This window comes from Periplaneta americana, chromosome 1 (assembly GCF_040183065.1).
Source record: "Periplaneta americana isolate PAMFEO1 chromosome 1, P.americana_PAMFEO1_priV1, whole genome shotgun sequence".
Classification (NCBI taxonomy): Eukaryota; Metazoa; Arthropoda; class Insecta; order Blattodea; family Blattidae; genus Periplaneta; species Periplaneta americana.
In genome coordinates, this window is record NC_091117.1 from 108594707 (window position 1) to 108607606 (window position 12900).

The 12900-nt window shown below is 37.0% G+C and overlaps 2 protein-coding genes across 4 annotated transcripts in view; both read right to left on the reverse strand.

Moving 5' to 3' along the window:
* Ccdc85 (coiled-coil domain-containing protein 85) overlaps positions 1-4253 on the reverse strand; it is an 81997-nt gene extending 77744 nt beyond the window's left edge. For all 3 annotated transcript variants that reach the window (XR_011332036.1, XM_069825589.1, XM_069825581.1), the window contains exon 1: positions 3081-4253. Coding sequence is in view for 2 of the 3 variants with exons in the window: in XM_069825589.1 (XP_069681690.1) it covers positions 3081-3860 (780 nt within the window). In the remaining variant the exon portion in view is untranslated. The remainder of the gene's footprint in view (positions 1-3080) is intronic.
* Positions 4254-9388: 5135 nt separating this feature from the next.
* LOC138699597 (piggyBac transposable element-derived protein 4-like) lies at positions 9389-12130 on the reverse strand. Its single transcript, XM_069825613.1, has 2 exons — positions 11866-12130; positions 9389-11775 (listed from the first exon to the last, which is right to left on the reverse strand). The coding sequence occupies exon 2, from the start codon at positions 11764-11766 to the stop codon at positions 10003-10005; it is 1764 nt and encodes a 587-aa protein (XP_069681714.1). The 5' UTR covers positions 11767-11775; positions 11866-12130; the 3' UTR covers positions 9389-10002.
* Positions 12131-12900: the final 770 nt, after the last annotated feature.

Consider the following 12900-nt stretch of genomic DNA (forward strand, 5'->3'; position numbering starts at 1 on the left):
TACATCATATTCGAAATATATTGTTTCCGTGTGAAAAAAAAAAAAACGCGCGCACGCACGCGCACACGCACACACACACTTGGAACAACTTATAATAAGAAATTATGTTATTCAGTTGCACTTTCACATGAACCCGAAACAGATGCAAGCACAATACATGCATCTGTAAATGGATCAAAACTTAATGCTGATTTTTTTTCAAACTCAGTAACTTAACAAGAAGTAGTCTTTCAGAAAGTGACAGTGACAACTTTTCAGTATGCCTCCTTCATGGGGAACTGTGAGGTAACTTTAGAATTTCAGATGGAATGATGGTATACATGTTTTAAAGTCTGACTTTCCCAAAAAGTTAGCAACTTCTCATCTAAAACACTTTTCTCTAGAATTATAATGAAGTAATGAACATTTGAAATTTAGAAACCATACCGGTAGTATGTAAAAATATTAAAGAAGTAAAAATTACAAAGCTATTACATTACATCACTTCCATTCACATCTAAAAATTTACAGTAATAATTCTGTTACGAAGAAAATAAGAACAGAAAGAAGACTAGGATATTGAATTGAACTTAACAGAAGGGGGCACTATGGCCCAGCACTGCGACCTGTTAAGATCTATTGCGCTAACCCTCTGGTGACACAGGCCCAAACCCACACAGGCTGACCACACTAAGGTTCGCTGCATGCCCAGGTTTCGAGCAATCAACCCCACTCGTCCCTAGGCCAGCATGGAGGTCGCCAGCCGGCGTTTGGGGAATGCTACAGAATGATAACGAAATGGAGAAATGGTGACGGAATTATATAAATGCCAAATGTTGAAAAAAATCCCAGACCTGACTGGGAATCGAACCCGACACACACGCACACTCTCTCTCTCTTGGAACAACTTATTATAATAAGAAATTATGTTATTCAGTTGCACTTTCACAGGAACCTGAAACAGATGCGAGCACAATACATGCATAACTATAGGAAGTTAATACAAGCTTGGCATTACCGCATTACTCACACTTAAAATAATCATAACATTTAGAATATGGGATATCCTATATACTGCTATACAGAATACCAGTTAATTGTTATAAGCTGCTGCCAAGAAGTCAAAAGGAGGATAGCAATGACGAAGAAAGCTTGAATAAGAAAAGGAGCATTTTCTGCGGATCTCTGGGAAAATAACTAAAGAAGTGACTAGTGAAGTGCTTTATATGGAGTGTGGCATTGTAAGGGGGCAGAAACATTGACATAATGAAACGAAGAGAATGGAGCATATGAAATGGACAGACATAATGAGAAATGAAGCTGTGCTAGAAAGAGTGGGTAAAGAAAGAATAATCCTGAAACTGATCAGGAACAAGAAGAGAAAAAGAAACTGACTGGACCACTGGCTAAGAAGAAACTGCCTACTGAAGGATGATTGGAAGGAATGGTGAACAGGAGAAAAGTTCGATGCACAATAAGATATCAGATGATAGACAACATTAAGATTCATGGATCATATGTGGAGAGTAAGAGGAAAGGCAGAAAATAGGAAAAATTGGAGAATGCTGGGTTTGCAGTGAAAGACCTGTCCTTAGGCAGAACGTAATGAATGAATGAACTATAATGTTTGCATAAAACACATTCTTGCACACTAATGGAATTTCCTGTATATAATGCTTCGAACTGCAAGTAAAGAATTCATGCTGTTACTTTAATGATCTAGGCCTATGTTCCTTGTGAGGCTGCTAATCCAACACAATTATTGTGAATTTCAGAACAAATCAACTAGTGCATATCTACTTACAGACAGTCATATTATCAAAAAGAAATGCAGTCTTGAACAGTGAAATTTTATTTATAAGACATTCATTAAATTATATTTATGGGGTCTGTCACAAGAATGAAATGTGTGGGTGATATCAATAGTCCATCTGCTATAGTTTAGTTTGTCACACTTCATACTTTTTCAGAGATGAAACATGATTTTCTCTCTGTGGTTATGTTACTAGTCGAAGTAATTCTTGAAATACAGAAATAGACATCACAGTAATTACACATTTCTTGCAATAAAAATTTAAAGCTGAAATTTTTTCAGCGTAGTAATTAGCAATGTGTGCAGAGCTATTAGGCCTATGTTTGATACAAAATGCTAACTAGGCCTACCATGTATTCAGTTCTTACCATCTGTAATTTCTGTAGGGACCCTTTAAATGTCAATATGGCATTTAAACGAATAAATTAAAAACACTGTTACTTATCCTACTGGTGCATTCAAATCAATTTAATTAGTAATTTAGTGGAATATTTGAGGACATTTTAATAAAATATTATATTTGAAAATTAGGCCTGTATTATTTTAATATTCTTGATTAAATACTTTTTACCATCGTTACATTACATAGGCTACGTATTATATTTGCTCAATTGAAGAGTGTCTACCCAAAACGCGTTCAGTCCATTTTATGACAGGACTGGGCTAGTTCTTTTATCGGTTAAACGAGCGTTGAGCCACTTCCGCCGATTTTGGAACAGACACTGACGCACTTAGGTTAGGTTAGGTTAGTTTAGGCTTTTATTATCCCGTCAAGATGAAGGTGAAAGCGATTGAGTGTGATTTTTTGTTTTCTATGTTGGCAGTTCAAGTGCGTCGGTGTCTATTCCAAAATCGGCGGAGGTCGCTCAACGCTCGTTTCACCCTTTTATCCACTGGTCTATGGATTGAGCAAGTTATCAAGTGGCATGCACAATAACACAAACTTTTAGAAAAGGACTGTTGTTGTTTTGAAAAAAAAAAAAAAGCTTATAACATAACTTATTGACATAGGCCTAGGTCTAAAAAAAAATCATACATAGCTTATGTTCTATGTGTTATTCATTAAAGTAACTAAATGAACTGAGCTAGATTTGAGATCACACTCTTCATTCCTTTTCATCTTTCTACATATTGTCTAATCTTCATTAGGCCTAATTTATGCATACCACGAATCGGTACCGATGAATCTACTTTAGGCTATATCTATTAAACAGCAAATTTTTATGTTCATTACAACGTATGCTACTTGTATTATAAAATATCAATAAAACATCAATGTGCAAGACACCTTTAGTTCCAGATTATCCTTGATCAGTTCCTGTTGCTTATTATCCAGTTCTCTTAATTTATTCTGATACGCAGACACTTCTTGACGCATAACACTTGCAGTGTAACGTCCAAATCGTTGCCATTCTCGTGCTAGTTTCCGTCCCTTCTGTCTGTCATCATCCAGAAAGCAGCAGAGATCTCTCAATTCTTGATTATCATCACCGAGCCGCTGATTTGCTTCTTTCAGCATTCTGATCTCACTCACATAACTCTGCATTCGTCGAGCTGCTTCCCGTGCAGCTTGACCCTGTTCAGAAGCAACTCTGGCTGTGTCATTTTCGGCCTTACGAACAAACTTCAACATTTCGACAGAACCTAACCTCAATAATTCCTCGTCACCAAGTCTTTGTGGGAGGCCAACTGTTGGATTAGGTCGTCGTTGTACAAGAGGGGGTTGGATGACAGACGGTGGAACAGGATATTGGGGTGGTGCGGGATATAAGGGTTTACTTGAATCTCCGTTTGCCACTGGTGGTGGTGGGGGTGGCGGATAATACTTTCCAAGGTCAGACTGAAAAGTTTTTACACCATCTACACTGGCAACTTGAGAGGGGTAACTTTTACCATCTTTTACAGCTGGCGCCGAAATAAAAGGTGGAGGATGTGACTGTGTATGAGAAGGATAATGCTTTAGGATACCAGCACCACTATTTACTTGTGGTGGAGGCTGATACCGAGGTGGAGCAACCCCAGGTTCTGTGGCTTTGTTGATGTAAGATTGCTGTTTCTTATTTGACATGATCAGGATCTTAGCAATGTCAACAGACAACTTTACTCTTTCATTTCACTGTATTGAAGTAACTCCATAAGTATGAGCTTCGATGATAAAGGGTTATGTTTCACAAAAATGAAGCCATTGAATTGTACAATAATTAGGTCAATACCAAAAAGTGGCACACGACCTTCTTCCATGTGAACAGCTTGTCAAATGATTCCTGAACGCATTTTCGCACTTTAAGTCACACGAAAATGCACAACACTTTCAGTCACGTACATTATATAAACAAACACCATTTTAACATCTACACTTTTTGTTAACATTTGAAACCTATCAACACATTTCAGAGAACGGGAAAAATAATCACAATACAGACACAACTCGCTTCTTTCTCCATTGCAATATGGCGACTCTGATCACTCTGGTGGATATTTAAGTCACCAACTATGGAATGTTGGCTAACGCGGGCATTGCGAAGTTTCGTTTCGTAATTTTCGCAGTATATTAATATTGTAAATAATATTCATCCAGAACCTCCTAATCGAATAGACCATTGATACTTTGATATAAGTACTGTATAAAATAGACAAAAAATTATGCTTCTGTTAGATAGAAACGAATACCAGTACCGGTGTCTCTATTTTTCAGTGGCGTATACTGGTTTAAGGGCCTGGGCTACCACTGACCCTATTATTACACAAAATATATTTTAAAGTCCCTATAATAAAATTCCTGACCTATTTATATATGAATTTCAGACGTCTTGATTGGGACGAAAATACTTTGATGACTTCGTCATTGAAATTACAGTTGGGCCGCTTGCGAAGTTTCTGTAGAAATGAATTTTCAATGGACATCAGTGCCAAGCCGGATATACGTTCTTGTGTATGAGTTGATCTACAGTAGGATTTTATTCTCTTCAACGCAGAAAATGTTCTTTCTACTGATGCTGACGTAGCTGGTATTGTCACAATTAATGTTGCCAATTTAAGGACTTCAGGAATAACTTGGTTCAGCTGGTTTTCATATATGGCAGATAATATTTCATGGATAGGTTTGTTCGAAAAATCAAAGACTTCTGCAGAATATATTACACTTAATTCATTTTTCAAACGTACTTGATCAAAGTGACTGTTATAGGACTGAAATAATTTGTTTAGTGCCTCATTCGGGAAGTTTTCTCTATAAGCAGAAAATTTTTGAGAATCTAGAAGATATGTGAACTGAAGCTTTCCATAATCAGAAAATCTGTCAGTAATTTCCATGTGCATACGATCTAGTATGCTGTAGTACAGCTGCCTGTATTTCAATTCATAATCTCCTTTTCTTCGCTTTAATGGTGGTTCCATTGTATTGGCTGAAGAATTTTCATTTTCCATATTACTCCATATGGACGGAAACCCACTACGTCTGAACTCAAATATAGTATTTTTTAACTTTGATACCTCTTGCAAGCAGTATGCTATGTCTAGACTTTTTGTCTGAAGAATATTGTAGAGCACATCTGTATGTGCGAACACTCTAGCATAGACTTCAAGAAGAAATATATTCTGAAACTGTGTGAAAAAATACAAATATCCTTAAGCCTGCACAATTACATCATCAACCCAGTTTTCTTCAGAGTCATTACAAATGATATTTTCAAAGAAAACAGTCAGTTGTTCTCTGTATTACTTTACTGTCTTTACAAGCCGAGATGTAAAATTGCATCTAGTTGGTGCTACTTTTGGGAGTTTCTTTTTCATGAATTCTTGAGTTTTTCTGATCTTTTAGGAGATGATGAGAAAAATGCAGCTAAACCCGACAGTGTTTTGAAAAAAAAATGCGGCATTCTGGAATGGATGAAGTAATTTGTTGCAAAACTAAATTGAGAACATGGCTGTAACAATGGACAAATAGTGCTTGAGGATACTTTCCTTGAACTTTTGTTTTTAAGCCATTAATATTTCCCGCCATAACTGAAGCACCATCGTATGTCTGTGCAATTAACATATTGCCGACATTGTATTCTGCTATAACACCTTCCACATGCTGAAACCAAGCAGCAGCAGTTTTGCCCGAACTGACATTTGTGAATCCTATAAACTGTTCTTGAACATTGGCAGTACTATCGACGTATCCTAAAACAGTGGACAATTGACTCTGATTAGAGCAGTCAATTGTTTCATCAACAACAATGGCCGCAAAAGGTGCTTCTTCTATTTCAGATTTTATGTTCTTTATCATAACCCCACTTATAGCAAATAATAAGTCATTATGAATTGCGGGAGAAGTACCACGAAATACTGTTGAACTCTCAAGATGATTGGCCAGTAAATGGTCAAATTCACTTAAGGAACTTAAATATTCAATATAATTTAATCTATTGTCTGATTCCACAATCTCATTATGATCCCGAAAAGCCAATTCTTGTTTTCCTAGAAAGCAGACTGCGTTAATAAGATGCAGTAAAATCTCCCGATTTTTTTTTCCACAGGAGCATTGTGTTGGTTGATATGTAGAGCTTTTTGCTTATCTAGCTGTAAATCAATTCTTGTCTTCCCAAAGTTTGCAAAGTTCATGCTACTACAAATATGAGCTTTTGATTTGTCGTGTTTTAGGACTGCCGTTCGAAGGGAGTTGATATTAGAAAACCCTCTTTTGACCACACATTAGTTTCGCGGCTAAATAACAAACATGGCCAGAAAAATAGTTTAGACAGTTTAGAACTACCACACAACCAATTCCACTTACCATATGATGTTGAAGTGAAATGGCGTGTGTACTCACGCTGTTTTTCTTTTACGTCCATGGACAAATTTAACTCAGGAGTTGGTCTTTCCATTTTCACAATTTCAACTTCCTCGTTGTATGTACGACGGTTAAAAGGCACTTTTAATAAACCTTCTATTACACAGTCATTTTCAACACAAACCTCTCCAGAAACTTGTTCTGCCATATTTTTCACAATATCACTTAATTGGGAAATTAAAAACTTAATAATTCACAATTAATATAACTCTTAGACACTCGAACAAATCACAAATTTAAAATACTGCACTGCAAGAACACAATTACATTCATGAGCTAGCGTGCTAAGCGTACTGTTGCTTCGCGCCTGCGAAGAAACCGATCACGAGAGCGGCAACTCATCCGGCCTTACACTGCACGTTGGAAACAGAAGAGAGCAGTTGTGCGAAGGACAGAGTGAGCGCAACGGTCACAGGCTACCTCACGTAGCAAGCGGTTTCTCCAGTGATGCCGCCTTGACAACTTGTTTCTTTTCGAGAGCAGAGAGCGCATATAAATCTAACAATTACTTTAATTTTAATTACTGTGGTAAAACTAATAATACAAAATTATTACATTATGTTATATTATAAACTTTTTCTTTTGTAATTTCCTTGGGCTACCGCCGGTAGCCCCGGTAGTCCGCAGAATACGCCCCTGCTATTTTTGTTTTTTTAATCACTAGTTGTAGCGACGAGTGACTTTTTTAAACTTTTATCCACTGGATCCTACCAACAGTAATATGAACATAAAAGATAACTTTATAATATTAATGTTAAACTATTGCAATATTTATCATAATGATATTGGAAAGTTTTATATTGGTTCTATTACACTTGTGAATAAATGGATTTAATTCACTCGTGGATAAAATCTATGGGTAAATCTTTGTAAAACCTCTACAAGCCACCAATCGTCTCTTCATCTGTAAATGTAGATGAAATGAGAAGAGAGCAGTAGCGTCCACAAAGAGAGCGGAAAGGATGTTGCATGGAAATCCTTGGCAGGGGTGTAGTCGTGCCAGGGCGCTGCCCCGGTACTTTCTTCTGCAACCTGCGAGCGCCCTGCTTCTTTATGTCTACTTTTAATAGTAATATGCGTTACAAGAGCGGTATGTTGAAGTTTTCATGTTCGAGGAAAAGTTTGAAAAAGCGAAACATAGTTGAGCTTTTTTAATTTCCGAGAATTGAAAGAAAAGATACCACTCGTGTATCGTACATTATTTTGTGCGAAGATCGTTTATTACATACCTGAAAGAGGAATTTCTAATTAGTTGCAATGAAATCTCCATCTTGGTTTCTGTTCAATGACGGCAAATTTGCAAAACAAAAATATCTATCTTCAACATTGTTGCTTTAAAATGTTTTCTGTGTTTACTACACTTCAGCAGGCCGTGATATACGTCTGTCTTTTTTTCCCCCAGTCTATAAATGCGAACTAAAAACAAACGATAAGGTTATGTAATGATTTAGAGTTTATTTAATTTTTGCAAATATTTAAAAACAATAATTAACAACAGGGGCGGTTATTCAGGTGAAGTAGATGAAGTGCTACTTCATCTATTTATGTGTAAAACACATTTTTATATCGCATTAATAATTAATTCTAGTTATTACCGGTACGTATTTATAAAATAAAAAAAGTTTTCTTTTCAGTCGTTATGATAAATAGTACCTGGAACCGCCCGCTGAATAGAATAATGTCAACTGTTACGAGCGCCGAGCGGTGGCTATTGGAACTTACAATACCGTAGAACGGAGCAGCGAAGCGAGCATCAAGTCGGCCGTGACAGTAGAAGTGAAATTATTTGGATTCCCATTCTCATACAGGACTTGGTTTCCATGGTAACGTGACGTCACACACTAAAGAAAGATTGTATGAGTGAAGTGCGTGTCTTTCAGGTACGGAGAATTGTCAGACTTGTAGGTGGAGTAACCAGTTTGCAGATTTAACGGTACTAATAATACAGAAGGGTTGAAGCTGGTCTCCAAGGCCAGGGGCTATTGTTAAAGGGCTGTGAAATTTTACAGTATGTGTAGTCCCACCATTGGATCTGTGCCCCCGTAGGATATGCGAACTGAACCTTAATTCCTTTTCAGCCTCGGCAATTCATTTCTCTCCCTGTATTCCTATTTCTCTCTTTTCTATCCCTCTCTCTTTCTCTCTCCCACTACCCGCAATTTTGAGCCTTCTTGCGGGACAGTTTATTTGCACTTGCAGTCCAGTGTTGTCAACTCAACATGAATACTGTAGCACGGAGTGGTGAAAGAAATATTATTCAGCAAGTAATAGCATTTTGCGATGAAGAGAAACAAACAGGCCAATATTTGTTTCCTATAAATCAGGCAACGAAAAGAGCAGCTGCGATCATATGTGATGCTTGTTTTATTTCAATTGATTACGTATTAAAATTACTTACTTAACTGATACTAACATAATACAACTTTTTTATGTAATTTATATAGGTAGATCAGAGCGCCTAATAAAGAAAATCAGGAGAGAGGGAGTCTGTGCAGGAGATGAAAAGCTAGAGTCACCAGGGAAGAACAGACCAAGGGAACCATTAATTCTTATAGATGATATGGACAGATGTATTTTAAGAAGAAAGATACAAGAATTTTATACGATGCAGAAAGAAGTTCCGACATTGGAGAAATTATTGAAGGTTGCGAGAGAAGCAATAAATTTCCAAGGAGGGAGAGAAACGCTACGGAAAGTGATTCGAGACATGGGATTTAGATTTAAAAACTGTAGAAATACAAGATGTATTTTGATTTAACCCTTCGTTACTCGCGTTAAATTCCGTAACGCCAGTACTCACCTGGATTACAATGGTAATCCACATTTGTTTTTGTTTACAGACAATGTTTAAACATTGGAATTAGATTTAAATGTTAAGAAATATATTGTTTTCAGTTATTACAGTAATAAGAATAGATATGGTACGCATAACGGAACGTATTAAATATAAATATTAATAATGAAATGGATAGTACACAAATTGCATTCAAGTGACATGTTTGCATAATATTTCAACACTGGTCGTGTCTTTGAGTCATAATTTATTGTTGCATCATAGTTATGAGTTAGTTCACTATCATAATTATGTAGGTTATCTAGCATTGTTGCTCACTCGATGTTTGAAGGTCATCTGAACTCTTGATCTCTCTTAATCTCTCCCACGGGAAACGCAAGTTCACTACTGCTGACCTTACTTACGTCATATTTGATAACCGAATACCTCACTCAGGGGTGTAGCAATGAAAAAATTCAGGGATGTAACAATCATTCTCACTTCACTTATAATATTTTACAGATGTTTTTGTGTATTGTAAGAAGGATATTGATGCACTTTCATGTTTATGTTTGCATTTCACACTTTACACACGTGAGTCTAATCTACATCTGATTCAATTATCTGAGTAGGCCTATGCATATCTTCTACACAGTTCAAACAAATTACATCTGAATGAGTAGGACAAATTCTCTTCAAGCACTGGGAACAAGATTGTCTTGTGCTCTTGTTTCTTGTTCTACCACACATGTAGCACCTACCAATACCTTCTGGCCGTGTTCCTTCTTCTTGACCTGTTTGTGGAATGCCTAACAGTTGCTCTCCTCTTCTCTTTATTTCTCTTGGAATTGTCTGTTGGGTGATACGCTCGGAAATTAGTGGCTTCATTAGGTCCAGAGCAAGGGTTTTTAGGAAGTTTTTCCGTAGAATTTTTTGTTTGTTTGCAGAATAAACAACAAGAGCATTGACACCTGCTATGTTCAGTATGTCAAAGAAAATAGTCAGAGGCCAGCGGCGTGAATTTCTGCTTACATCATAGGCTGAGCATAACTGGTCCAGGACATCCACAGCACATTTAGTTCTATTATAAAAAAATATTATTTCAGGCTTCTGGCTTCCTCCTGTTTCCTCATCCATTGCCTTATCATAATGCATGGTTGATAATGCTAACACTGTTTTGTTTTTCTTCGGTACATACGAAATAATTGTGCAGTTTTCATTGAATCCAAACAATGTACTGTTCACTTCCCTGTCTTGAGTAGTTGTGAAATGAGGAGGGATTTCTCTTTTGTTTTTTTTCAAGGTTCCTACAAGTGTAATTTTGTCATTTTCTAGAAGATCTAAACACAGAGGTATGCTCGTGAACCAGTTATCGGTGGTCACATTTCTTCCTGTTCCTTTGATGGGATGAACCAGCCTCTTCACCACTGCATGTGCACTGTTACTTTGGTGAAATGGACCATCTGGTTGAATACCAGCATAAATTTCCAAGTTATGAGTGTAATATGTTTTCACATCCACCATAGCAAAAATTTTGATCCCATATTTTGCTGGTTTAGTAGGTATATACACTTTCATGGGACATCGTCCTCTGAATGCAACCAACTGCTCGTCTGTAGTTACATATTCGCTTGGAATGTAGCACCTTTGTGAATTCTGAACAAATAACTCGAACACTTCACGTACAGCAGCCAGTTTATCAATTTCTTTCCTTTCCTGCCTGTCATGAATGTTATCAAAGCGTAGACATCGTAACAAAAATTGGAATCTATTGTAGGTCATAGTCAGGTAAATTGACTCTATACCTGTGCCATTTTTATCCCATAGTTCTCTTACGTTCAGTCTTCCCGATTTCAAAGCACCAGCAAGATACAAAATACCTAAGAGTGCTCGAATTTCAACGTCATTTGTTAATTTGCAATCTCTGTCACGTCCGTAATTACGCTTCACTTTTTCAATATAAATATTAGTACACCTTACTATTACATTGATTATTGTCTGATCAATAAAGCAGTCAAAACACTCTGTGTGTGTCCGCGCATTTTTTGCAGCTCTTTTAGGGCCCGGTAAATGAATCACTATATTTTGTGCTCTTCTTCTCCCTCGTAGAGATACTGGTTCTTCCTGCCAAATTGTAGTGTTGTCTCTTCCCGTATAGCAGTTTCCATCATTTATAGACATTAGTCTTTCATCACCATCACCATAATCATCATCCTCCTCCTCATTGTCTTGTTCTGAATTAGAATCGTGAACTTCATTCAAAAGATCTTCTTTGTTGCTTTCATCATCACTTTCATTTTCAATGCCAACATCCAGATCTTCATCTAGCCACTTGCAAATATTGCTTGTATTTTCCGTGCCCATTGGAGCCAACTACAAAGAGGATGGAACAATATCACACACTTTTTTCATAAAGTTCCTGCATTGCATCACTCATAACCATATAAAAACTATTTCACTTACCTGAGTAAGAAACTGACGTCAGTACTCGCGTGGATTACAATGGTAATCCACTCGGAAAAACTGCGTATAACTTGATAAAACTCCGTATAACTTTCCAAAGCGTTGCGACAAATACGTCTAAACACCAGTAATGCCTCACTTAGACTGTGACGAGAAATTGCATTGACGCTCAGCTACGCAGTGCTGCAGGCGGTGACGTAATACAGGATTAAATATCAGTGGATTACTATTGTAATCCACGCGAGTACTGAAGGGTTAAAGAAATTATATTGTAGCATGGAGGGCCAGTTATTTAAGAAAAATTGCGAAATTTCGCAGAGAAGGAAAGTAGATTGTGTATTTAGACGAAACATGGATACATCCACATTATACTGTTAAAAAATGCTGGCAAAGCGATAATGTTTCTGATGTAATTTCAATTAAACCAATAAATATCCACTGTAATAATATAATTATCTGCAAACAATCGTAAGTCAATCAGCGTCATTAGACCTACTTAAATTAAATTATGAATAAGTAATAATTAACCTTACATTATTATAAGCAATATTCAAGAGACATGACACTGTTTGGCGGAAGTTTGGCAACATCCCTATTCGGCAAGGTTCGTGGCCTGCTGTTTGACGTAGTGGGAGAGGAGCGGGTGGAATGGGGTGAGTAGAGGCGTTAACTTTTCCAAGAACGACGACAGCGCTGAAGGGGCACAGATTCGATGGTGCGACAATACTACTTGACTCGAGAGTAGTATTCTCATTCCCTGTGTCCAAGCAGCCTCTCCTGCAGTGGTAAATTAGCTGGCTCTATGTTATTTTATCAGGAATACATCCCACATACATTCGCAAAGTTGAAAATTGTTTTCCGCGACGTGTATTATTTCTTCTCATGAGCTCGCCAGTTTTGATCCAGCTCTTGTATTTGAAAGTTTAACGCGCGTAAATGTACACGTCATGTAGTTTCATACTGTGTACGTATATATTAACTTATTATTTAATGTGTTTAGAGTATAGAGTGATAAGTGTATATAGTGTATTAATT